Source organism: Melanerpes formicivorus, unplaced genomic scaffold (assembly GCF_026170545.1).
Source record: "Melanerpes formicivorus ecotype bairdi unplaced genomic scaffold, bMelFor1.0.p_v2 SCAF_112, whole genome shotgun sequence".
NCBI classification, from domain to species: domain Eukaryota; kingdom Metazoa; phylum Chordata; class Aves; order Piciformes; family Picidae; genus Melanerpes; species Melanerpes formicivorus.
In genome coordinates, this window is record NW_027142464.1 from 966,478 (window position 1) to 990,573 (window position 24,096).

The 24,096-nt window shown below is 61.4% G+C and overlaps 3 protein-coding genes across 3 annotated transcripts; all 3 read left to right on the forward strand.

Moving 5' to 3' along the window:
• Positions 1 to 1,017: 1,017 nt before the first annotated feature.
• Positions 1,018 to 6,590, forward strand: LOC137455829 (keratin, type I cytoskeletal 10-like). The gene is made up of 8 exons (XM_068166944.1): positions 1,018 to 1,867; positions 2,399 to 2,481; positions 2,885 to 3,041; positions 3,882 to 4,043; positions 4,324 to 4,449; positions 4,638 to 4,864; positions 5,487 to 5,908; positions 6,254 to 6,590. Exons 1-8 carry the CDS (start codon positions 1,091 to 1,093, stop codon positions 6,277 to 6,279), a joined length of 1,980 nt encoding a protein of 659 aa, XP_068023045.1. The 5' UTR covers positions 1,018 to 1,090; the 3' UTR covers positions 6,280 to 6,590.
• A 3,033-nt stretch (positions 6,591 to 9,623) lies between these two features.
• Positions 9,624 to 13,037, forward strand: LOC137455846 (keratin, type I cytoskeletal 16-like). The gene is made up of 8 exons (XM_068166970.1): positions 9,624 to 10,158; positions 10,834 to 10,916; positions 11,054 to 11,210; positions 11,401 to 11,562; positions 11,749 to 11,874; positions 11,969 to 12,195; positions 12,344 to 12,423; positions 12,789 to 13,037. Exons 1-8 carry the CDS (start codon positions 9,700 to 9,702, stop codon positions 12,806 to 12,808), a joined length of 1,314 nt encoding a protein of 437 aa, XP_068023071.1. The 5' UTR covers positions 9,624 to 9,699; the 3' UTR covers positions 12,809 to 13,037.
• Positions 13,038 to 17,946: 4,909 nt separating this feature from the next.
• On the forward strand, positions 17,947 to 21,777 carry LOC137455854 (keratin, type I cytoskeletal 16-like). The gene is made up of 8 exons (XM_068166980.1): positions 17,947 to 18,478; positions 18,908 to 18,990; positions 19,129 to 19,285; positions 19,416 to 19,577; positions 19,950 to 20,075; positions 20,170 to 20,396; positions 21,054 to 21,130; positions 21,490 to 21,777. Exons 1-8 carry the CDS (start codon positions 18,032 to 18,034, stop codon positions 21,507 to 21,509), a joined length of 1,299 nt encoding a protein of 432 aa, XP_068023081.1. The 5' UTR covers positions 17,947 to 18,031; the 3' UTR covers positions 21,510 to 21,777.
• The last annotated feature ends 2,319 nt before the right edge of the window (positions 21,778 to 24,096 follow it).

The window sequence follows — 24,096 nt, forward strand, 5'->3', positions numbered from 1 at the left end:
AGCCCTTGGCAGGGCTGCACCAAGGCAGCTGCTACCTCTGCCACCCTTGACTTGATAATGCAATTAAAGTCACCTTCCTCTCCTGCTGCCTCAGACCCACAGCTCTTGGGGGCAAGGAAAATGCCCTGCTTGGGGTTTTTAGCCTCCCCTCTGTGATTTCCAGGACTCCCCTCCCCAGGGGGCTGCCCTGGCCCTCTCCTCACAACAGAAGGATTTGGGTTTTGAGGGCAGAATCCCACAGCAGTGCCTGAGGCAGGCTCAGGGCTGAATGAGATCCCTCTCTAGGCAGGGGCAGAGGTCCAACAACTTCTCCACTTCTGCTAACCAACCTCTGGCACTCTCAGGTGTGAGAATCACAGCATCGAGGATGGGTTGGGTTGGAAGGGACCTCCAAAGGGCATCCAGCCCAACCCCCTGCCAGCAGCAGGGACATCCTCCACCACAGCCTTGTCCAGCCTGACCTTGGGTATCCCCAGGGCTGGGCTTTCACCTCCCTCCCTGGGCAGCCTCTTGCAGTGCTCCAGCAGCCTCATGAAGAGAGAAGGAGGCTGAGCAGTGTAGGAGACCTTAAGTGCCTGGAGTGTGGAGGAGCGAAAGGGAACAACAGTCTGCAAAGAGCAGCTCCAAACCCCACAGCCCAGAGAGGAGCTCATGAGGGAAGGAGCAAAGATGAGAAATAAATGTGAGAGATTCTGAGCTAATCCTGGGGGGGTTTTAGGGAGGAATGGAGAGAATGAATGAATTCCATCAGCTCCACACTACCCCAGCAGCAGCTTCAGCAGGGTCCTGGCTCAAGAGTCTCCCCCCTCCCCAAAGCAGAAAGCCAAGAGACAGCCTTAGCCCAGCCCCACGAGGCAGCAGGGGGCTCGATTGCCTGAGATAGCAGCACAAAAATAGTGTTCAGCAAATTATTCTTGGCACAAACAAGGAGGTTGGTAAATGCCCTGGGAGAAGGAAACACCCTGCTGGTGACACCCACGGCCAGAGGTATAAAGAGAGCCGGCTGGGGGTGACAGCTTGCAGTCCTGACTCTTATCAGGGCTGTGCACCGACACTTGGGGTTGTGGTCTGACTCTCTCCTGCTGCCACCATGAGCTGTGGCACCAAGTCCTTGAGCAGCAGCACCAGGATTGGCTGTGGAGGCAGTGACAGGAGCGGTGGTGGCGGCGGCGGTGGCGGCGGCGGCGGAGGCAGCAGTGGTGGTGGTGGTGGTGGTGGAATACGTAGCTCTCGTGGGTACTCCTCCGTGTCCAGCAGGAAATACACCTCCTCTGGGGGAGGTGGAGGCTTCTCTGGGAGAAGCTTTGGTGGAGGAGTTTCCAGGAGCAGCTACGGAGGAGGCTTCAGCAGCGGCAGCTGTGGCAGGATCAGCCGCGGCAGCTACGGGGGGAGGATGAGCGGTGGCAGCTACGGAGGAGGGATGAGCTGTGGCAGCATGGGAGGAGGCTTTGGATCAGGTGGGGGTGGGTTTGGATCCAGCATAGGAGGTGGTTATGGATCTGGCCTCGGTGGAGGGAACCACTTTGGTGGCTACAGCGGAGGTGGATTCAGCGGCTTTGGGAGCGGCGGCGGCGGCGGCGGTGGCTTTGGTGGTGGAGGCTATGGTGGTGGAGGCTATGGTGGTGGCAGCTACGGTGGAGGTGGCTTTGGGGGCTTTGAAGACGGGGGCCTGCTCTCCACCAACGAGAAGCTGACCATGCAGAACCTCAACGACCGCCTGGCCTCCTACCTGGACAAGGTGCGGCGGCTGGAGGACGACAACGCTCAGCTGGAGCAGCTGATCCGGGAGTGGTACAAGAACCATGGCCCCACGGCTGCCAGGGACTACAGCCAGTACTACCGCACCATCGAGGAGCTGCAGAGCCAGGTAGGAGCCCCCTGCCCGCGGGCAGCAGCCTCTCACCAGCACTGCCCCCTGCGGCTGGCCGGGACGGCAGTGCCCGGCACGGGGCTCCGGCGCTGCCGTGCCCCCGGCAGGGCTCTCCGGCGCTCCCCGCACCGCTGGGCTCTTGCCCCTCGCCCTCCCGACCAGCGGATCTGAGCAGTGCTCGCCCACCTGGTGCTGCTGTGGCCCCCTCGGTGCCTTTGTTTGGGAGTGCACAGCAGGGCCCAAAGCGCTGTGGGGTTGCCCCTGCCCCCCAGCCAGCCCCTGGCCCTGCACCTCCTGCAACAGGCATGGCTGTGTGTGCTTGGTAGGAGCTTTGCTTCCCCACTCTGCCTGGAATCTCAGCAGGGCTTTCAGTTATTCCTTCCACCAAGGTGTTGTGAGTGCTCCCCTCCAGCACCTGCAGCACCTGGCACTGCCATGTGGGCATCCTGAGAGGGCTTTCTGCAAAGGGCCTCCTTCCCTCTCTCTCTGTCAGCCCTGACCAAAGACCTTTTGCCCTCTGCTTTCCAGATTGTTGGTGCAAACGTGGACCTGAACAAGATCCTCCTTGACATTGACAACACCAGAATGACTGTGGATGACTTCAGGCTGAAGTGAGTCTCTCCCTCTCTCGTTCCATCCTGTGTCCCCACTGCCCCCAGGAGCTCCTATTGCCAGCCAGTCCCTGTGGGTCCGGGGACAGGAGGTAGCTGCTGGGAAGGGCGTTCTGAGAGTGGCTGTTTGGCTGCTTTCATCATTAGCTTTCCCAGGCAGCTCTTGAAGGCCTTCAGCCATCCAAAGGTTACCTTCTGAGCCTCCCCACCCCTGCATGGGGATTTCTCACCACCTAAACCTCCCCGAGAGAAATTCCACGGGAACCAAACCAACCTCCCGGGGACAGAAGGAGAATCAGCGCTGAGCAATGGGACTGGAGCCCAAAGCTGTGCTGCTTGGAGCTGCTCAGGAGAGAGCAGGCACAGAGGTGTGGCAGCACTGTCCCTCCTTGTCTGCCCCCAGGTATGAGACCGAGTACAGCCTGCACCAGAGCGTGGCCAGCGACATCAACGGCCTGCGGCCACTGCTGGACCAGCTCACCCTGGCCAGGTCTGACCTGGAGACCCAGTTTGAGTCCCTGAAAGAGGAACTGATCTACCTCAGGAAGAACCACGAAGAGGTGAGCTCCACACTGCTGCCTCAGGAGACCTCAGCACTCCACTGCCTGTGGAGTTCTATGAGCAGTGCCCAGAATCTGGCTCCTGGCTTTGATTCCGCCCCCCTGCCCCAGCCTGGCTTTGATCTCCCCCTGCCCCAGCCTGGCTTTGATCTCCCCCTGTCCCAGCCTGGCTTTGATCTCCCCCTGTCCCAGCCTGGCTTTGATCTCCCCCTGCCCCAGCCTGGCTTTGATCCCCACCTTGACCCAGCCTGGCTTTGATCTCCCCCCTGCCCCAGCCTGGCTTTGCCTTAGGAGTGGCAGAATTGTTCCCTCTCATGCCAAGGGCAGAGGAGGATCCTTGGCAGGAGCTGTGTCAGGATTTGTGTTCCCTCCTTGATAGAATCCCAGAGTGGCTCAGGTGGGAAGGGAGCTCAGAGCTCAGCTGCTCCAACCTCCCCTCCATGCCCAGGGACAGCTCTCAGCTAGACTCAGCTGCTCAGAGCCTCATCCAGCCTGGCCTGGAACACCCCCAGGCAGGAGGCAGCCACAGCCTCCCTGGGCAGCCTGGGCCAGAGCCTCACCACCTTCAAACTGAGCAACTTCTTCCTCAGCTCCACTCTAACCCTGCTCTGCCTCAGCTCCAAACCATTCCCCCTGGGCCTGTCTCCAGACCCCCTCAGGAAAAGTCTCTCTGCAGCCTTCCTGCAGGATCCCTTCAGGTCCTGGCAGCAGCTCTGAGCTCCCCCTGGAGCCTTCTCCTCTCCAGGCTGCACAGGCCCAGCTCCCTCAGCCTGTCCCCTTAGCAGAGGAGTTCAAAGCTTCTCCTCCCCTCACCCTTGGGGTTTTGGGGTTGTTTCCCAGGAGATGCAGGGCCTGCAGACCCAGTCTGGGGGGGATGTCAGCGTGGAGGTCAATGCCACCCCTGGCATTAACCTGATGGAGAAGCTGAACGAGATGCGCTGCGAGTACGAGAGGCTGATCGAGAACAACCGCAAGGAGGTGGAGAGCTGGTACGAGACCAAGGTAAGGCACTGGGGCCTGGCCACTGAACCCCTCCAGAGGGCTGCAGAGGGCAGGCAAGTGGCCACCTCTTGTCTGAAGAGCCATTAAGGGACTTGGAGCAGCGGTGGAGGACCTAAGGTTTGTGGCGACGCTCAGGGAATCTGCGTCCCGGCAGCGAGGAGGGCACCGAGGGGGCAGCTGCCAGCCCACCTCACACCTCCTGTGCTCCACTGCTTGCTTAGGGCTCTTTTATGCTGCCCCCACCAAAACCCCCCCTCCCTGCTGTGTGTGATGCTTGCAGATGGAAGAGGTTAACCAACAAGTGCACTCCAGCGGCCAGGAGATCCAGTCCAGCAACCAGCAGATCTCTGAGCTGCGACGAGAATACCAGAGCCTGGAAATCGAGCTGCAGTCCCAGCTCAGCATGGTGAGCCCAGGGGGCTGCTGCCTCCCCTCTGCCACCTCAGGCACAGGCTGGTGGCACCCTGCAAGCACCCAGCTGCTGCTGGGTCGCTCGCCTTCGAAGATGCTTTGTTGTGGCTGGTGAGGAGCTCCTGCTTGCCTCCAGTCCCAGCCCCAGTCCCACCCAGCTGCTGCTCCGCTTTCCCCCTGCAGATCGATTCCCTGCAGTCCAACCTGGACGACACGGAGCGTCGCTACAACATGCAGCTGCAGCAGATCCAGGCCATGATCGGCCCCCTGGAGGAGGAGCTGGCCAGCATCCGCTGCGAGATGGAGAGCCAGAACGAGGAGTACAAGCTGCTGCTGGGCATCAAGACCCGGCTGGAGCAGGAGATCGCCCAGTACAGGGCACTGCTGGAGGAAGGGCAGCAGGACCTCGTGTAGGTGACCCAAAGGACACAGGGGTGGCCCCAGGGGTGCAGGGGTCCCAGACACCAGCAGTCGAGGTGTGCAGAGCAGGCTCAGCCCCCCCGGGTCTCGGGTACCCCACACTCCTTGGCAGCCCAGGTCAGGATGGGAGCCAGGTGAAGGAAGCGCCGTGCAGGGTCCCTGAGCTGCTGCTCTGGGCAGGGAAAGCCTCACACAGAGCCCAGCTCCACCTGGCTCCAGCAAACAGCAGGAACTGGGCAGGCAGGGAAGGGATCAGAGGTTTCCAAACCTCCTGAAATCCTCTTGCAGCTCTCTGAGCCTGCAGGGAGCCTGCTGCTGCTTGCCAGGCACCTGAGAGCACAGCCCAGGCTCCCCTGGCTGCCTCTGCAGCTGAGGGCAGCAGTGCCAGGTCCTGCTAGAGACATACCTGAGCAGGAAGGGGGGGGAAGCAAAACCTCCTGCATTCAAGCTCCAGCTGGAAGGGTTGGTTCCTGATGCTCCATCAGATGCCTGCTGCCTGTGCTGGGCTCTGAGCAGCAGAATGAGAGCCAAGAGCAGCGCAGGGCTTGGGGCAGAAGCTGCTGAGAGCAGGAGGGCAGCTCAGTAACTTCTGTTCTCTCTCTCTCTTTGCAGGATGCCATCAGGAGGCTCAGGAGGAGGCATGGGAGGGGGCATGGGAGGGGGTAGAGGTGGTGGATACACTTCTGGAGGAGGAGGAAGACTAGGAGGAGGTGGTGGTGGCATGAGTGGTGGCTATGGAGGTGGTGGCATAAGTGGTGGCCATGGAGGTGGTGGCATAAGTGGTGGCCATGGAGGTGGTGGCATTTCCTCTGGCAGTGGAATGGGAGGAGGAATAGGAGGAGGAAGCAGTGGAGGAGGAATAGGAGGAGGAGGAATGGGAGGAGGAGGTGGAGGAATTGGAGGGGGAAGCGGTGGTGGATGTGGTAACATCGGAGGAGGAGGAGGAGGAAGGATCTCAGGAGGCATCAGCAGCTCCCACTCCTATTCATCATCCTCCCAGTCCCAGTCCTGCAGGAGTGGTGGTGAAAGCCAAGGTGAGAACTGTTGCACAGATCCCTGCTGTCTCCACCCCATCCCTAATCACTTCCACACCGTGAGCCTCCCCTCCTGGAGCAAGCAGAGCTCAGCTCAGCTCAGCTCAGCTCAGGCACTGCCCCTGGAGCCAGCCCAGCTGGCAGCCAGCCATGGGCTCAGCCCTCTGCTGGTGTCTTCATCCTCTCACTCTGCAGAGCCTCACAAACAGCTCTGCCTAAAACCAGCCTGAAGTTTCCCTCGGTACTTGAGGGATGCTCAGGGAGCCCTGGGGCAGCTTCCTTGCTCCCTGCAGGTCCTGGTGCCTCAGGGCAGGAGCAGTCAAGGTTTGCTTTGTCTCTAAGCAGGCTGTGGAAGGAAAGCTTTCGACTAGGAGCACAGCTGGAGGCCCCTGCAGTGCAAGACCTGCCAGAGAGAACCTGGCCCAAAGCCTTCCCCTGGCCCTGCTCCTGAGGAAGTTGCTCTTCAGCACTCTGCAATGTTCTTGATGCCATCTGCCCAGCCATGCCCTGCTGAGCTGCTCAGAAGGGCTCCTGCCCCCCTGCCATGCACACTGTGGGATGCTTTGGGGCTTCAATCATTGCTGCCTGGGGCCCTTGCTCCAGAGATTCAAACTCTTTGCTTCTTGGCTGCTTCTGTGTCAGGAAAATGTCTCTAATAAAACTTCACTTCTGTCTGATGCAACCAGAGCCCTGTGTCCATTCTCCAGCTGTAAGCAGACAGCAAATTCAGAGCCATGGCAGCCTGGGCCTCAGGCAGAGAAGGAGATGATCCCTTAGGAGAGCTGGGAATGAAACTCAGAGTGAGGGCACAGCTCCTGAGCACCCAGGCCAGATCCTGATCCTCTTGGAGCAGCCTGGGCTCTGCCTCTGCTGTCAGGCCTGAGCCAGGCACTGCTGTGGAGCTGGGCTCCAGGCTCCAGCCTGGGTGAGTGCTGGCCCAGAGCAGACTGCAGCAGCTCAGCACCGTGGGGATGGAATAAAGCTGGCACCAGATGAGTGCTGGCACCAGATGAGTGCTGGCAGCAGATGAGTGCTGGCACCAGGAGGCAGGGGTGGCTGTGAGAGCAGAGCAGTGTTCCAGGTGTGATTCCCAGCAACTGAGCTGACACTCAGAGGCTGGAAGTGGGAATGCACAAACTGGGGAGCTGGTGTGGGACAGGCAAGAAGGAGGTGTCCAGAGGAAACCATTCACAGGATCCCTCCAAAGCTCCCTGTGAGATGCAGCCAGGCTGGGGAGGGGTCTGGAGTGCAGCCCTGGGAGGAGAGGCTGAGGGAGCTGGGGTTGCTTAGCCTGGAGGCTCAGGGGAGACCTTCTTGCTCTCTACAGCTCCCTGCAGGGAGGTTGTAGCCAGCTGGGGGTTGGTCTCTTCTCCCAGGCACCCAGCACCAGCACAAGAGGACACAGTCTCAAGCTGTGCCAGGGGAGGTTCAGGCTGGAGGTGAGGAGAAAGTTCTTCACAGAGAGAGTTCTTGGTCACTGGAATGTGCTGCCCAGGGAGGTGGTGGAGTCCCCATCCCTGGAGGTGTTCAAGAGGGGACTAGATGTGGCTCTTGGTGCCATGGTTTAGCAGTCAGGAGGTGTTGGGTGACAGCTTGGACTTGATGAGCTCTGAGGTCTCTTCCAACCTGGTTGATTCTACAACATGCTGACACCAAGAGCAGCCTGGGGCCTTCCACAGCTGGCAGATGCAGGACTTGCTCCTCACATCAGCTCTGCTCTCATCTCAAACCACTGCCCCTGGTCCTGTCCCTGCAGGCCTTTGGGAACAGTCCCTCTGCAGCCTTCCTGTAGCCCTTCAGGTCCTGGAAGGCTGCTCTAAGGTCCTGCTGCTTCTTCTTCTACAGGAAGCTCTTCCTAACTCCCCCCCACCCCCTGGGTGAGCTGATCTGGAGCTGGCAGCTCACAGCAGGAGCCACCAGCTCCTCGTGGGTCCTTTGCACCAGCAGCTCCAGGGTCAGTATTTCAAGCAGGGGCAGGAACCCAGCTCTGGGCTCAGTCTCACAGGAGCAAAGGTGGAAAAAGCAGCTCAGAGCAGCTCCCCTTGCACAGGCAGTGGAAAGAAATACTCAGTGGTTTCTGCCTCCCTTCGTGTTGCAAGAGACTCCCTGGGGGTGGGCAGAGCCAAGTCCCTGCAATGAGGACATCTCCTCAGATCTAATCTCTGCCACTGGAGGTTTTTCCCTAGCTCAGTTTTTATGGCTTTGTGTAAGCCCAGAGCTGTTTGCAGAAAGGGCCTCTGGGTTATGGGAGGAGGGAAGCTCAACCACCTCCCCCCTCAGCTCCCAGCAATGAAATACAATCAGTGGTTCACAGAACCCAGGACTGGCTCAAGGGGGGAAGGAGCTCAGAGCTCAGCTGCTCCAACCTCCCCTCCATGCCCAGGGACAGCTCTCAGCCAGGCTCAGCTGCTCAGGGCCTCATCCAGCCTGGCCCTGAACACCCCCAGGCAGGAGGCAGCCACAGCCTCCCTGGGCAGCCTGGGCCAGAGCCTCAGCAGCCTCACACTCAGCAACTTCTGCCTCAGCTCCACTCTAACCCTGCTCTGCCTCAGCTCCAAACCATTCCCCCTGGGCCTGTCCCTAAACACCCTCAGCAAAAGTCTCTCTGCAGCCTTCCTGCAGGATCCCTTCAGCTCCTGGCAGGCAGCTCTGAGGTCCCCCTGGAGCCTTCTCCAGGCTGCACAGCCCCAGCTCCCTCAGCCTGTGCTCCCAGCAGAGCTGCTCCAGCCCAAGGAGCATCTTCGTGGCCTCCTCTGGGCTCTCTCCAGCAGCTCTGTGTCCTCCTCCTGCTGGGGACAGCAGAGCTGCAGGCAGGGTTGGAAGTGAGGTCTGAGCAGAGCAGAGCCCAGGGGCAGAATCCCCTCTGCTGCCCTCTGCCCTCCCTGCTCTGGCTGCAGCCCAGCACCCAGCTGCCTGAGGGCTGCAGGAGGCACTGCTGGCTCCTGGGGAGCTGCTCAGCACCCAGCACCCCCAAGGCTCTTTCTCCAGGGCTGCTCTCAACCCTCTGCACCCAGCCTGGATCTGTGCTGGGCTTGGCCTGACCCAGCTGCAGGACCTTGGACAGGAAAAGGTTTTCTGTGTCTGCCCTTGCAAGACTCTGCTGCTGTGGCTGGCAGCCACTCGCCCTCACTGAGGGAGACAACTGCAGCCTCCACCCTGCACCCCCCCGGAGAGGTTCAGCCTCAGCTGCCTTCCCCGGCATGAGCAGGGACAAGAGAGGAAGGAATCAGCGCCAGGCTCTCTCCCACAACAGAGCAGGGGCAGCAGTTTCGTTGTCGGTAGCTGGGGGCAGGCTCCTGAGCAGCCCAGGTGCACCTGGAGCAGCTGAGTGAAAGCAGAGGGCTGGAGGCTGCAGGGCTCTAATCGTTGTCTGTGATCGCCGCGGGAAGACAAAAGCCGAACCGCTGAGTTTCGCCACGCAGGAGACAAGGAGCCAGCCAGGGAGGAGCCTTCATTAGCTGTTGTTACCAGCGATGTGTTGTCAGATACACAGAGCTGGGACACGATCCCCACAATGCCCAACACAGCCACCCCCAGCCGGTGACGGTGCCTGCCGCATACCTGAGCACAGGGGTAATGCCCTGCCCGCCTCAGACACAACCCCCTGAGCACATCCCTCTTGGCAGCAGCTGCAGGGCTGGCAGCCTCCATGGGAAGCTGAGCTCCCTCCCACCCTCACCCACCCTGCACGGCATAAAAGCCACTGGCGAGGACAGAGCCTGCAGTCCGCTTGGTGCCTACAGCTGAGCAGGGGACTTGCACCTGGGGCTTGGGCTCTGATCGCTTCCACCATGAGCTGCAGCATCAAGAGAACATCCAGCACCTCCTACAGGAGCGGTGGAGGGGCCGGGGGCGGCGGCAGGAGCTCCTCGGTGTCCTGCCGGCGCTACGCCGCCTCCTGCTACGGAGGGGGCAGCTCCGGGGGGGCGGCAGGCAGCTTGGGCTACGGAGGGGGCCTGAGCGCCGGCAGCGCGGCAGGAGGCTTCTGCGGGGGCATGGCAGCGGGCTTCGGGGGGGGCATGGCAGCGGGCTTCGGGGTGGGGGGGGACATGCTGCTGGGTGGCAACGAGAAGGTCACCATGCAGAACCTCAACGACCGCCTGGCCTCCTACCTGGACAAGGTGCGGCGGCTGGAGGAGGAGAACGCGCAGCTGGAGCTCCACATCCGCGAGTGGTACAGGAAGCAAGCTCCTGCTGCTGCCAAGGACTACAGCCCCTACTACCAGACCATCGAGCAGCTCCAGAACCAGGTAGGACAGCCCCAGCCCCGGCCCTGCATTGCTCTTCTCCTTTCCACCTCCCCTTGTCCCTGCACTCTCCTCCTGCCCTCAGGCACCGGCTCTGAGGGGCTGGCAGGAGGCTCCTGGGCAGCCTCAGTGGTGGCACAGAAAGCTGCTGAGCTGAGCCTCCCACCCCTTGGGTGAGCAAACCCTCAGCACCCCACAGGAGAAAGGGACAGCCCCAGGTGAGGCAGAGCTCCAGCAGGCCCAGGCATGGTGCCTGGATCTGCAATCCCACCTTGCCCAGTGGCTCCAAAGCAGGCTCCTCTGCTCTCCCACCCTGCTCCCCCCAGGCCAGCACAAAGCCCCAGCCCCTGGAGTGCTCCATCTGCCCTCCCTTCACCTCAGCACCTTACACTGGTACCAAGAAAAGGGAGCAGAGGGGGAAGCAGCAAATCACAAAGGACTGAATCTGTTCCTTGGGATGCATGGAGAAGACTCTAAGTCAAGACAGAGAAGCCCAGAGTGGGGCTGTGGGAGGATGGTCTGAGACAACCCAGGTCTCATTGGAGCTTTAGCCTCTGCCATGGCCCTGCAGGAAACAATTCCAAGAGCCTCAGTGAGGCCCTGCCAAAGCTTTGGGTCTCCTTTCCTCCTGCCCTGGCTTCTGGAGCACAAACTCCTCTCCAACCTCCTCCTCTGCAGATCATTGCTGCCTCCGTGGACAACAACAGGCTGCTGCTGGACATTGACAACAGCAAGATGACAGCTGAGGACTTCAGGATGAAGTGAGTGCCCCTGGGAGCCCTGCAGAGCTGCCTCTGGGGAGTGCCCTGGGGGGTGGTGCAGAGTGTCCTGCTTGCACTGGGGCTGTGGCCTGGGACAGAGCTGTGCTGTGCACCATCACCACCTCCTTCCCCTGCAGGTATGAGAACGAGTTGGTCATCAGGCAGACTGTGGAGGCTGACATCAACGGCTTGAGAAACCTCCTGGATGATCTGACTCTGGTTAGATCTTCCCTGGAGTCTGAGCTGGAGTCCCTGAAGGATGAGCTGATTGCTCTCAAGAGAAACCACGAGGAGGTAGGACCCTAGGCATGGTCCCCTGACCCCTTCCAAAGCCCCACAGGACTCAGCTCAGCCTTGTGACACCAAACTGCCGTGGCTTGGCCCCCGGCTCCCGGCCCCGGCGCTGAGCCCTGCTCCCGGCCCCGGCGCTGAGCCCTGCTCCCGGCCCCGGCGCTGAGCCCTGCTCCCTCTGCTCTCTCTGCAGGAAATGAGCCAGCTGCAGGCCCAGTCTGGTGGGGATGTGAGTGTGGAGGTCAATGCTGCCCCCGGAGAAGACTTGACCAAGATCCTGAACGACCTGAGGAGTGAATATGAGCAGATCATCGAGAAGAACCGCAGGGAGGTGGAGCAGTGGTACGAGGTCAAGGTGAGGAGCAGCACCCACAGCAAGGGCCCTGCCCTGGGGAGCCCCCAGAGCCTGGCCCTGGGCACGCAGAGCCTTGGGCTGAGCCGAGGAGGCTGCTCCCCTGCAGCCCTCCCGCACAGCACAGGGCTGCAAGCTGCTCCTCCCTGAGCACACGCTCACACGGGGGGCTGTGCTCTGACGCTGCAGATCGAGGAGGTCAATCGCCAGGTCACCTCCAGCAGCCAGGACATCCAGAGCAGCAGCCAGCAGCTGACGGAGCTGAGACGAGAGATGCAGAACCTGGAGATCGAGCTGCAGGCACAGCTCAGCACGGTGCGAGGGGGCCGGGGGCCGGCGCCTTTCCCTGCCGGGGGCGGGCAGGGCCGGGCCGAGCTCTGCCGCTCACCTCCTGCTCCTCCGCCCGCAGAAAAGTTCCCTGGAGAGCTCCTTGGCAGAAGCCGAATCTCGCTACGGCTGCCTGCTGCAGCAGATCCAGGGCCAGGTTAACGCGCTGGAGGAGGAGCTGGCCAGCATCCGCTGCGAGATGGAGAGCCAGAACCAGGAGTACAAGCTGCTGCTGGGCATCAAGACCCGGCTGGAGCAGGAGATCGCCCAGTACAGGGCCCTGCTGCAGGAGGGCCAGCAGGACATCGTGTAGGTGTTGCACTGCGGGGGGGATGCACAGCAGCCTCCTGTGCTGGCTGCCAGCACAGCCCCTACCCACCACCCCCACCCCCCCCGGCTGTCACTGGCTGTCCCCTGCCTGCAGCTCCCCTCTGGATTAATTCCTCTCCTCTTGCAGTGCTTCCCAGGGAGCTGGGAAATCCTCCCAGGCGTTTTCTTCCTCTTACTACTCTCACTCCCAGAGTGCAGAGCTGGCAGGTAAGGCAGCACTGGGGAAGGATGTGGTTAGGAGGGGCTCACAGCTGCCCCAGCCCCGGGGGGTGGGTTTGTGGTGTGGGCTGGGCAAGACTCCAGCAGCCCAGGAGGGAGAGAACCTTGCTGAGTGTCACAGCTTAAAGCACAGCAGGCTCTGCCCTTCCCTCTGCCTGAGTCTGAGCTCCAGCAGATGAACTTTGCAGGGCTCACAGGGATGAAAAGAAAACACAGCTCTGAGGAAGTGCCTTCAGCACTGCAGGGCTTGGAGCCCCCCAGCTGCTCCTGCTGGCCCTGCCTGGGGGGAGCAGCTGGGGCCAGCAGGGGGGCTCAGAGGTCCCCCAGGGCCATGCTTTGTCTCTTCCCCACAGGACAGTCACGAGTGTGCTAGAGCCAGAGCCACGCTGCTGCCAGCCCACAGCCCAGGACAGGCTGAACCCAACCCAACTGCAGCACAGCTGCTGCCAGGGCAAGGAGCTGGAGCAGAGCCTGGCCTGCTGCCTCCTCACCCCTCTGCCGCTCTGCAAAGCTTCTTGTGCTCAGCTTGACTTGGAGCAAGGCTTCCTAAGGGCTCCTCTGCTGCTGCCTCAATAAACCTTCCCTCTGCAATGCAAACCAAAGCAGTGTCTGAGAGCTTTCCTCTGCCAGCCAAGGCACCCAGCCAGGCACAGCCTCTCCTGGGCCTCCAGGCTGTCCATCCTCTGCTGGGCTCAGCACAGCCTGCTCTGCACTGAGGAGAGATGGAGACCTTGCTGAGAGAGTATCAGTGACTGAAAGGAGAATGGTGTGGAGCTGAGGCAGAAGTTGCTGAGTGTGATGCTGCTGAGGCTCTGGCCCAGGCTGCCCAGGGAGGCTGTGGCTGCCTCCCTCCTGGGGGTGTTGAAGGCCAGGCTGGATGAGGCCTGGAACAGCTGAGTCTGGCTGAGAGCTGTCCCTGGGCATGGAGGGGAGGTTGGAGCAGATGAGCTCCCTCCCACCCTGAGCCCTTCTGGGATTCTGTGATGAGAGTGAAAGGAGAATAAAGCTCTCTGCAGACTCCCTCTTCACTGTCCCTGCACTGAGCTGCTCAGTGCCACTGCCCTGGCTCCCCTGAGGCTGGGACTCTTCCCTTGGCTCAGCTCCTCCCAGGGCTGACTCTGTGCAGGCTGCTCCAGAGCCTGGGGGAGTCCCTGACACGGAGCATTTGTCCCCTCTGCGTGCTCAGGCTGCTGCTGGCTGCTGTCAGGAAGCTCAGCTGAGAAGGCAGTGAGCTCCCCCCAGAGCCACCCCCACCTTCATGAGGCAAATTCCCACTTCAGCACCAGGATGATGCCAGGGAGCTGTGCTCCTTGGGAGGAAGGAGAGGCACAGCCCCCACCCCCTGCAGGGAGCTCCTGGGCTTTGCTTTTCTGCTTAAGAAGACCAAACATGTGATGAAAGTGGAGCTGAGAGCACCACCCGAGCCCACAACAGCCCTCTGGAGGTGTTCTGCTGCCTGAGGCTGACAGTGAAGCCTCTTCCCAGTCCCTGTGGGCACCCAAGGCACAGAACCAGGCAGGTTTCACTCAGCTGCAGGTCCTGGCTCTTCCCCTCTCCCCCTGGCAGTCTTGGCTGTGCCATTCGAGCCCAGGGAAGGAAACTGAAGCTTTCCTCACTGTTACCACCTCCCAGGAGGCTTCTCCAGGTCAGAGCCCTCAGCACTGCTGTGGCCTGGCTCTGCCACCACCCTCCTCTCACTGCAGAGCTGCAGCAGGCAGCAGAGAGGAGAAACTTCTTCCTATTCCTCTGGAAAGCTGCATCCCCAAAGTGGCTTCTGCAGGCCAGCAGCAGGGACTTGTGTGAGCAGAAGCCTTCCTCCTCCCAGCCTGGCCTTAAAGACCCCCAGGGATGAGGCTTCCACCACCTCCCTGGGCAACCTGTGCCAGGCTCTCACCACCCTCCTGGGGAAGAACTTCTTCCTCACACCTCATCTGAATCTGCCCTCCTCCAGCTTGGATCCATTCCCCCTCCTCCTATCACTCCCTGACAACCCAAGAAGTCCCTCCCCAGCTCCCTTGGAGCCCCCTCCAGACGCTGGAAGGCCACAACAAGGTCTCTCCAGAGCCTTCTCTTCTCCAGACTGACCAACCCCAGCCCTCAACACACAGCTCTGGGCAGGCTGGGGGCTGGAGCTCAGACAGTGACCACCCCTGGTGCCAGCAGCACAGAGAGCAGCACAGGGCTGCTGCTCAGGGAGAGCTTCACTCCTCTGGGCAGCAGCAGCAGGGCAAGTGGACACCAGCTCAGCACTGAAGCTGCTGGCCCTCAGCAGGACTCTCTGCAGGTCTACAGGAGCCAGGGGTGGGGGAGCAGCCCGGGGGGGGGTCACCTCAGGGCAAGGTGAGGGTAGGAGGTGGGGCTGTGGGGATCCTTCCCCTCTGGACAGACTGAGGACTCCTCCAGGCCAGGAGGGTGCTGCAGGGCCGTGGGTGGGTGCTGGGGAATGCAGAGATGGGAGCTGCTGCTGACACCCATGGGAGCAGCTCCCTGCTCACCCAGACCACAGCTGACTCAGCAGCTGTAAAACAATTAATTACCACTAATTGTTTCTGAGGCTGCCCACTCCCTGGAGGAGGATCCAGCAGTGGCACCACAGCTGCAGAGCAAAGCCCTGCCTGCTGCTGGCTCCTCTGCAGCATCTCTGTGGCTCTGCAGCCAGCTTCACCACTCAGCAACCAGCACTTGGGAAGGCTTCACAGTGCCTCTGCTTCAAACCAACCTCTGGACTCACAGAGCTTCGTGGGCTGTGGCACAGGCAAAAGGTCTTCCAGGGAAAGATGTGGAATCAGAGCTCTGGTGGTCTCCTCAAATGCCTGAGGAGCCTCCACAGCCTCCACCACAGAACCAGGTCCAACCTCAAAGGCTCTGACTGCTAATGGCATCTAGAGAGACTTTGGTCTTGTGGCTTGGCAATCAGAGTCACAGAATGGCTCAGGTTGGAAGGGAGCTCAGAGCTCAGCTGCTCCAAACTCCCTGCCCTGCCCACAGACACTTCTCAGCTAGACTCAGCTGCTCAAAGGCTTGGGAGGCAGCCACAGCCTCCCTGGGCAGCCTGGGCCAGAGTCTCACCACCCTCACACTCAGCAACTTCTGCCTCAGTTCCACTCTAACCCTGCTCTGCCTCAGCTCCAAACCCTTCCCCCTGGGCCTGTCTCCAGACCCCCTCAGCAGAAGTCTCTCTGCAGCCTTCCTGCAGGATCCCTTCAGCTCCTGGCAGGCAGCTCTGAGGTCCCCCTGGAGCCTTCTCCTCTCCAGGCTGCACAGCCCCAGCTCCCTCAGCCTGTGCTCCCAGCAGAGCTGCTCCAGCCCTTGGAGCATCCTTGTGGCCTCCTCTGGGCTCTCTCCAGCAGCTCTGTGTCCTCCTCCTGCTGGGGACAGCAGAGCTGGAGGCAGGATTTGAGGAGGGGTCTCAGCAGGGCAGAGCTAGGGGGCAGAATCCCATTCCCACCGCCAGGCTGAGCTGATGTGAAGCTTTGATCTTGGTAATTATGATTGTTCTTTAATTGGTAGCTTTCTAATTACCTGCAGGCCAGGACCAGTTGCTTTGCCTCTGCTGCTGGGTTTGAGTCACAGCCATTAAGGTTTAACCATTGCCTTCTCACAGGGTGTGAGCCCTTACTCAGACCTCCCTCCCTGGATTGCTGCAGTGCCCCTTTGTGCTCCCTGCTGAGCTGCTGACTGCTGCTGATGCCAGAGGTGTTGATTTTCCCTCTCCCTCTCAGCACTCTTGCATCACAGCCTCTGACCCAACACCTCCAACCCTTCCCAGCACCGTCACCCCATGACGCCAGCAGCAGCCTGGTCTCTACCCCTCTGGGCTTCTCTGGGCTCTGAAGCTGATCTGCCCAGGCTGCCTCCTGGGGTTGTTCAAGGCCAGGCTGGATGAGGCCTTGAGCAGCAGGGTCTAGGTGAGGGGAGTCCCTGCCCATGGCAGCAGGTTGGAGCAGCTGAGTCTAGGTGAAGGGAGTCCCTGCCCATGGCAGCAGGTTGGAGCAGCTGAGTCTAGGTGAAGGGAGTCCCTGCCCATGGCAGCAGCTTGGAGCAGCTGAGTCTAGGTGAGGGGAGTCCCTGCCCATGGCAGCAGGTTGGAGCAGCTGAGTCTGGGTGAGGGGAGTCCCTGCCCATGGCAGCAGGTTGGAGCAGCTGAGTCTAGGTGAGGGGAATCCCTGCCCATGGCAGCAGCTTGGAGCAGCTGAGTCTAGGTGAAGGGAGTCCCTGCCCATGGCAGCAGCTTGGAGCAGCTGAGTCTAGGTGAGGGGAGTCCCTGCCCATGGCAGCAGCTTGGAGCAGCTGAGTCTAGGTGAGGGGAGTCCCTGCCCATGGCAGGAGGTTGGAGCAGCTGAGTCTAGGTGAGGGGAGTCCCTGCCCACGGCAGGAGGTTGGAGCAGCTGAGTCTAGGTGAAGGGAGTCCCTGCCCATGGCAGCAGGTTGGAGCAGCTGAGTCTAGGTGAGGGGAATCCCTGCCCATGGCAGCAGCTTGGAGCAGCTGAGTCTAGGTGAAGGGAGTCCCTGCCCATGGCAGCAGCTTGGAGCAGCTGAGTCTAGGTGAGGGGAGTCCCTGCCCATGGCAGCAGCTTGGAGCAGCTGAGTCTAGGTGAGGGGAGTCCCTGCCCATGGCAGGAGGTTGGAGCAGCTGAGTCTAGGTGAGGGGAGTCCCTGCCCACGGCAGGAGGTTGGAGCAGCTGAGTCTAGGTGAAGGGAGTCCCTGCCCATGGCAGCAGGTTGGAGCAGCTGAGTCTAGGTGAAGGGAGTCCCTGCCCATGGCAGGAGGTTGGAGCAGCTGAGTCTAGGTGAGGGGAGTCCCTGCCCATGGCAGCAGCTTGGAGCAGCTGAGTCTAGGTGAGGGGAGTCCCTGCCCATGGCAGCAGGTTGGAGCAGCTGAGTCTAGGTGAAGGGAGTCCCTGCCCATGGCAGCAGGTTGGAGCAGCTGAGTCTAGGTGAGGGGAGTCCCTGCCCATGGCAGCAGCTTGGAGCAGCTGAGTCTAGGTGAGGGGAGTCCCTGCCCATGGCAGCAGGTTGGAGCAGCTGACTCTAGGTGAGGGGAGTCCCTGCCCATGGCAGCAGCTTGGAGCAGCTGAGCTCCCTTCCACCCTGAGCCATTCCATGGCTCTGTGAGTAGTGGTAAAGTCATCCCCATGGCTGCTGCTCCCCCCTGAGCAGCCCCTGTGCCCTTCTCGGGTGTGCTGAGAAAGGGACTGCTTTCACCACCTCTCCTCGGGAGGCAGAGTGACTCCAGAGAACAAAGCCCAGCAATTAAAGTGAGTCTCACTCCCTAAGTAGCCAGCAGGAGCCTATCTCAAAGGCAATCTCACAGCCACCCACCTGAGATGATGGTGCAGGCTTGGGGTGAATCAGCAGCAGACACAGTACCCACGGGGAGGGCAGACCCAAGCCCCAGCAGAAATTCCCCTTGGCACATCCCTCTTGGCAGCAGCTGCAGGGCTGGCAGCCTCCATGGGAAGCTGAGCTCCCTCCCACCCTCACCCACCCTGCACGGCATAAAAGCCACCGGCGAGGACAGAGCCTGCAGTCCGCTTGGTGCCTACAGCTGAGCAGGGGACTTGCACCTGGGGCTTGGGCTCTGATCGCTTCCACCATGAGCTGCAGCATCAAGAGAACATCCAGCACCTCCTACAGGAGCGGTGGAGGGGCCTGCGGCGGCGCCGGGGGCGGCGGCAGGAGCTCCTCGGTGTCCTGCCGGCGCTACGCCGCCTCCTGCTACGGAGGGGGCAGCTCCGGGGGGGCGGCAGGCAGCTTGGGCTACGGAGGGGGCCTGAGCGCCGGCAGCGCGGCAGGAGGCTTCTGCGGGGGCATGGCAGCGGGCTTCGGGGTGGGGGGGGACATGCTGCTGGGTGGCAATGAGAAGGTCACCATGCAGAACCTCAACGACCGCCTGGCCTCCTACCTGGACAAGGTGCGGCGGCTGGAGGAGGAGAACGCGCAGCTGGAGCTCCACATCCGCGAGTGGTACAGGAAGCAAGCTCCTGCTGCTGCCAAGGACTACAGTCCCTACTACCAGGCCATCGAGCAGCTCCAGAACCAGGTAGGACAGCCCCAGCCCCGGCCCTGCATTGCTCTTCTCCTTTCCACCTCCCCTTGTCCCTGCACTCTCCTCCTGCCCGCGGCGCAGGAAGGACCAAGCCCTTCCCCGGCCCTCAGCCTCTTCTGCAATGAGCTGGGGACAAAGACCTCCTTACAGAGCCAGTGTGCAGAGCCCCAGCCCTGGTGACCTCCCACCAGAAATGTCCTTGTCCTCCTCCCCCCACCAGCGTTCCTTCCACCAGAACTTTGGGGGAAGCCAAAACCTTGCCCCAGCCCCAGCCACACAGCAGCTCCAGAGCGCTCTGAGTCCCCTGCACCACTGCAGGAATCAACCCCGAGCCTCGTGGCGAGGCCCTGCCAAAGCTTTGGCTCTTCTTGCCCTGGATGTCTGGCAGCCCAAGAGCCTCCTCTCCAACCTCCCCTTTTGCAGATCATTGCTGCCACCGTGGACAACAACAAAATGATCCTGGAGATCGACAACAGCAGGATGACAGCCGACGACTTCCGCATGAAGTGAGTCCCCTGCGGCCCTGCTCCTGTCTTGGCCTCGGCTCTGTGAGAGCCCTGAGCACAGGGGAGGACTCCAGCCCCAGGGGTGGTGTGGCCAAGGCCGGGCAGTGACCATGCAGTGGCTCTCTGTGCTCTCTGCAGGTATGAGAACGAGTTGGTCATCTCCCAGACCGTGGAGGCTGACATCAACGGCCTGAGGAACATGCTGGACGAGCTCACTCGCACCCGGTCTGGGCTGGAATCTGAGCTGGAGAGCCTGAAGGATGAGCTGATGGTCCTCAAGAGGAACCATGAGGAGGTGAGGTCCATCCCCAAAGGTGCACACTGAGTCCAGCCAGCCTTGTGTGGTGCCCTTGTCCCTGGCCCCTGCCCAGCTCTCCTTCCCCAGCCCCAGCCCTGAGCTCTGCTGCCTCCTGCTCCCTCCGCAGGAAATGAGGCAGCTGCAGTCCCAGACCGGAGGCGATGTCAGCGTGGAGGTCAACGCTGCCCCTGGGCAGGACCTGACCAAGATCCTCAACGACCTGAGGCAGGAGTACGAGCAGGTCATCGACAAGAACCGCCGGGAGGTGGAGCAGTGGTACGAGGTCAAGGTACGGCCTGGGGATGGCAAAGGAGAAGCCACTGGGGGGGGGAACAGCCTGGGGCCGATGTGCCGAGGTGGGTGGAAGGTCAGGATCCATGGAGCCTGAGCTACCCATGGAGCAATCCATGGAGCTGTGCTCAGTGAGGATGGGATGACAGGGGCAGGCTCCAAAGCCTTCTTAGCTCTCAGGCTGCAAACCGCACCTGAGGGTCCCCTGAGGAGGGTCCCCTGAGGAGGGTCCCCCCTCACCCTGGGCACGCAGAGCCTTGGGCTGAGCCGAGGAGGCTGCTCCCCTGCAGCCCTCCCGCACGGCACAGGGCTGCAAGCTGCTCCTCCCTGAGCACACGCTCACACGGGGGGCTGTGCTCTGACGCTGCAGATCGAGGAGGTCAATCGCCAGGTCACCTCCAGCAGCCAGGACATCCAGAGCAGCAGCCAGCAGCTGACGGAGCTGAGACGAGAGATGCAGAACCTGGAGATCGAGCTGCAGGCACAGCTCAGCACGGTGCGAGGGGGCCGGGGGCCGGCGCCTTTCCCTGCCGGGGGCGGGCAGGGCCGGGCCGAGCTCTGCCGCTCACCTCCTGCTCCTCCGCCCGCAGAAAAGTTCCCTGGAGAGCTCCTTGGCAGAAGCCGAATCTCGCTACGGCTGCCTGCTGCAGCAGATCCAGGGCCAGGTTAACGCGCTGGAGGAGGAGCTGGCCAGCATCCGCTGCGAGATGGAGAGCCAGAACCAGGAGTACAAGCTGCTGCTGGGCATCAAGACCCGGCTGGAGCAGGAGATCGCCCAGTACAGGGCCCTGCTGCAGGAGGGCCAGCAGGACATCGTGTAGGTGTTGTGGGAGCTCTGCCGCCGCTCCTCTGCTCTGCCTCTCGCTGAGCACAGGGCAGGGCTTAGGCTTTTGTCAGCCTGTAGCTGAAGTCCAAGCACAGGAGGTTGCTGTGGAGATCCCAACCTGGGAGTGCACAGCACAGAGGAGGGCTGGAGGGCATCAGCCCCTCCTAGGCTGGCTGTGCAGAGGGAATGCCACAGGAGGAACTGCTGTGGAAAGCTGAGCTGTGGCTCCCTGCACTGTGTCTGCAGCTGGGGGAGCAGAGCTGGGCTGGGCCAGCACAGGGCTCAGCTCTGCAGGCTTCTCTTAGGTCTGCTTCTAGGACTTGCTAGGAGAAGGCAGCTAGGAGAAGGCAGCTGAAGCCTCCTAGGCTGGCTGTGCAGAGGGAATGCCACAGGAGGAACTGCTGTGGAAAGCTGAGCTGTGGCTCCCTGCCCTGTGTCTGCAGCTGGGGGAGCAGAGCTGGGCTGGGCCAGCACAGGGCTCAGCTCTGCAGGCTTCTCTTGGGTCTGCTTTTAGGACTTGCTAGGAGAAGGCAGCTGAAGGAATGAGCTTGAAAAGCTGCCTGGGGATGCTTGGGGGGAGCAGGGAGAGCTGAGCTGCTCTGTGCACCTCACCTCTGTCCCTCCACTAAAACTCCTCTCCCTGCACAGGTCATCCCAAGGAGGGGGAACGTCCCACTCCTATTCCTCCTCTTCCTACTGTCATGGGCAGTCCAGTGACAAGTCAGGTGAGAAACCCTGCCCAGAGGAATCCTCACTTACCCTGGCCCCATGGCTCTGCTCCTCCTCTTCTCCTGCTGATGCTGCCCCTCCTGTGGCAGCTTCCACACCTGCAGCAGCAGCAGGGATGGAAGCAGCAGCAGCAGGGATGGAAGCAGCAGCAGCAGGGATGGAAGCAGCAGCAGCAGGGATGGAAGCAGCAGCAGCTCTCCTCAGCCCAGGGTGGCTCAGCCTCAGTGGCAGCAGCAGGCTGAGCTCTGAGCTCCCCTCCCACGCTGCCAGCACAGATGGACAGCACCTGAACTGCCACAGCTGCGGAGCCTGCTGCCCTCCCCACCACACTAACAGCTCCTCTCTCACCCCACAGGACAATCCAGGGTCTGCTAAGGTGCCACCAACGTGCTGGGCTCCCCTGAGCTGCCTCCTGCCACCTGAGCAGCCTGGCCCTCGGTGTGCTCACCCAGAGCCCCCTCTGTGTGCCCCACAGCCTGCTCTGCAGGAGCTCAGGATCAGATTCCCAGCACCTCCAGCTGCTTTCTCCTTCCTGTGGTGCTCTGCAGCAGCTCTCATGGCATCCTCACCCCCTGCCTGCAGTGCAGCTGCTGGGCACTTTCTGCTGCTAACACAAGGCCTGAATAAAGTTCACTTCCCTGCAAAGCAAAGCAAACCTTGTCCAGCATCTCTCTGGTGCCTTCGTGTGGTGGAGAGCTGAGGTGGGGCCCAGGAGAGCTCTTCCCAGGGAAACCAAGGCTGGGTGGATGGTGTGAGACAGCCCCAAATGAGATCATCCTCACTCAGGCAGGGGGGGGGGCTGGGTAGGAGCTGCAGGAGGAGACTCACATCCAAGTCAAGAGTGACACCTGTAGGGAAGCAGAGAGGAGGGGTGCAGGGAGCTGCTGCTCTGCAGCTGAGACCATTGGGCTCCACCAACCCTACACTTCCAGGAGAGCTTTGGCAAACCAGAAGCATTTTCCCTGGGGGCACTGAGGGTGAGACCAATCCCACCCCGGCAGCCTCCTCTCCCAGCCCCCAGGAGGGCTCTGCCTGCTCTGCTCTGCTCGGTGCAGGCTCAGGAAATGAGTGCTGGGTGTGCCAAGAGGGGGAGCAGGAGGGTTGAAGGGTGCAGGCAGGCTGCAGGCAGGGCTCACTCTTCCTAGAGCTGCTGCAGTTCATCCTCCACACTGCCAGGATCTGGGTGGGAGGGGGGAGATGGTGAGGTACAGGCAAAGAGAACTGCCCCAGTTCCACACTGCCAGGATCTGGGGAGAGGAGATGGTGAGGTACAGACAAAGAGAACTGCTCCAGTTCCACACTGCCAGGATCTGGGGAGGGGAGATGGTGAGGTACAGGCAAAGAGAACTGCTCCAGTTCCACACTGCCAGGATCTGGGGAGGGGAGATGGTGAGGTACAGGCAAAGAGAACTGCTCCAGTTCCACACTGCCAGGATCTGGGTGTTGGGGGGGAGATGGTGAGGTACAGGCAAAGAGAACTGCTCCAGTTCCACACTGTCAGGATCTGGGCTGGGAAGAGGAACTGAAACACCTCAGTGGCTGAGAACCTGGGAGCCTGGGCTTCAGTGGCTTGCAGTGGGCTGAGCAAGCAGCTGAACAGGGTCTGCCACATCTCAGGTGACTCAGCTGTGAGAGGGGTGGGTCTCTGACACCCCATCAGTCACCAACAGTTGATGTTCTGACAGTAGCTTTGCACTTGCACCTCGGGTGGCAAACAGGTTCGGGTCAGGTCCCTTTGGCCACCCAGGCTTGTTTAGAAAGGCTTCCAAGGGTCCCCTGCCACAGCCCAGGGCAGAGCTCCCAGCACAGCAGAAAGGAGGAGCCAGAGCATTCCCTGGAGGACAAAGGGGATTTGGCACTCAGAGCAGACTCCTCTCTGCTGAGTCACCCCAGGGCTCTCCCCTGCAAGCTAACAGAGCCTCCTGCCCTGCCCCAGCCTCCTTCCTCCCTCCCACACCAACCACTGCCCACGGAAACCCCGAAGCTGCCAGCCTCAGCCCCAGCCACCCAGCGCAGCCCTGGGCCTGAGACCCCACAGCTTAGGTGGGAAGAAGGCTTCTGGCCCCAGAAAGGAGCCAGAGGTGTCCTGGGCTGGCTGTGGGGAACACTCCTGAGTCTTCTTCCCCTCTGCTGTCCCTCAGGAGGGAACAGGGAGGGAGGAATGCCCTGAGTGGGGTCTGCTGCCCTCAGCCTCTGCTGAGCATCTTAAGGCTGCACTGGAAGTGCACCCAGGGCTGAGCTGAGCTGAGCTGAGTTGAGCTGAGCCAAGCACAGCAGCCTCTGGCCTGCCCTGGGCTCTGCTGGCTGAGGTACCAGGTGGGACTCAGCAGAGCATGAAAGGCCACCCAAGGGAGCTGAGCTGAGGTGCTGAGGGCAGCAGACACACAAAGGGGTTTGTGGAGAGCCTTGGGATGGAATCCAAGCCCCAGAGCTGGGGAGCAGGCAGGGCAGGGAAGAAGCTGAAACGCTGAGGAGCTGGGTGGGGGTGGCACTGAGGCAGCTGAGGGGGAACAAACCCAAGGAACAGAGAGGGAAAGAGTCAGGAATGAGCTCACTGCAGAGGACAGGGAAGAGAAGGGAGGAGTGGTCTGCTCCACATCATGCTGCTGGAAGCTTTTGAGGTCATTCCACATGGAATCAGCAAACTCAGAGCGAGCCACAGCCTCCTGGATGGCTCCTGCAGGGGTTCCTCTCCTGCTGGAGTTGGTTTGTCTCTGCCTTCAACTCCTTCAGCAGCAGGAGTGGCTGCCAGGGCCGGGCAGGGAGCCTGGAACCACCCCGGCAGCAGAAGGAGCCTCGCTGAGGAGGAGGAGGCTGAGCCCTGGTGCTGTGCTGAGAGCAGAGCCCTGCAGGGGGGACTGTGGAGGTGCAGCCAGTGCCTGCTGCTGAGTGGCAGCCTCTGGCTGCTTGAGTTCCTCTGCTCTGGAGGTGAATCCTCTGCGCCTGCAGCCGGAGCCTGCCC

Coding starts and splice junctions, on each gene's coding strand:
- LOC137455829 (XM_068166944.1), top strand. CDS start 1,091: ATGAGCTGTGGCACCAAGTCCTTGAGCAGCAGCACCAGGATTGGCTGT. Junction 1,868..2,398: donor TCGAGGAGCTGCAGAGCCAG/GTAGGAGCCCCC, acceptor TCTGCTTTCCAG/ATTGTTGGTGCAAACGTGGA. Junction 3,042..3,881: donor TCAGGAAGAACCACGAAGAG/GTGAGCTCCACA, acceptor GTTGTTTCCCAG/GAGATGCAGGGCCTGCAGAC.
- LOC137455846 (XM_068166970.1), top strand. CDS start 9,700: ATGAGCTGCAGCATCAAGAGAACATCCAGCACCTCCTACAGGAGCGGT. Junction 10,917..11,053: donor GCTGAGGACTTCAGGATGAA/GTGAGTGCCCCT, acceptor CTTCCCCTGCAG/GTATGAGAACGAGTTGGTCA. Junction 11,563..11,748: donor AGCAGTGGTACGAGGTCAAG/GTGAGGAGCAGC, acceptor CTGACGCTGCAG/ATCGAGGAGGTCAATCGCCA.
- LOC137455854 (XM_068166980.1), top strand. CDS start 18,032: ATGAGCTGCAGCATCAAGAGAACATCCAGCACCTCCTACAGGAGCGGT. Junction 18,991..19,128: donor GCCGACGACTTCCGCATGAA/GTGAGTCCCCTG, acceptor TGCTCTCTGCAG/GTATGAGAACGAGTTGGTCA. Junction 19,578..19,949: donor AGCAGTGGTACGAGGTCAAG/GTACGGCCTGGG, acceptor CTGACGCTGCAG/ATCGAGGAGGTCAATCGCCA.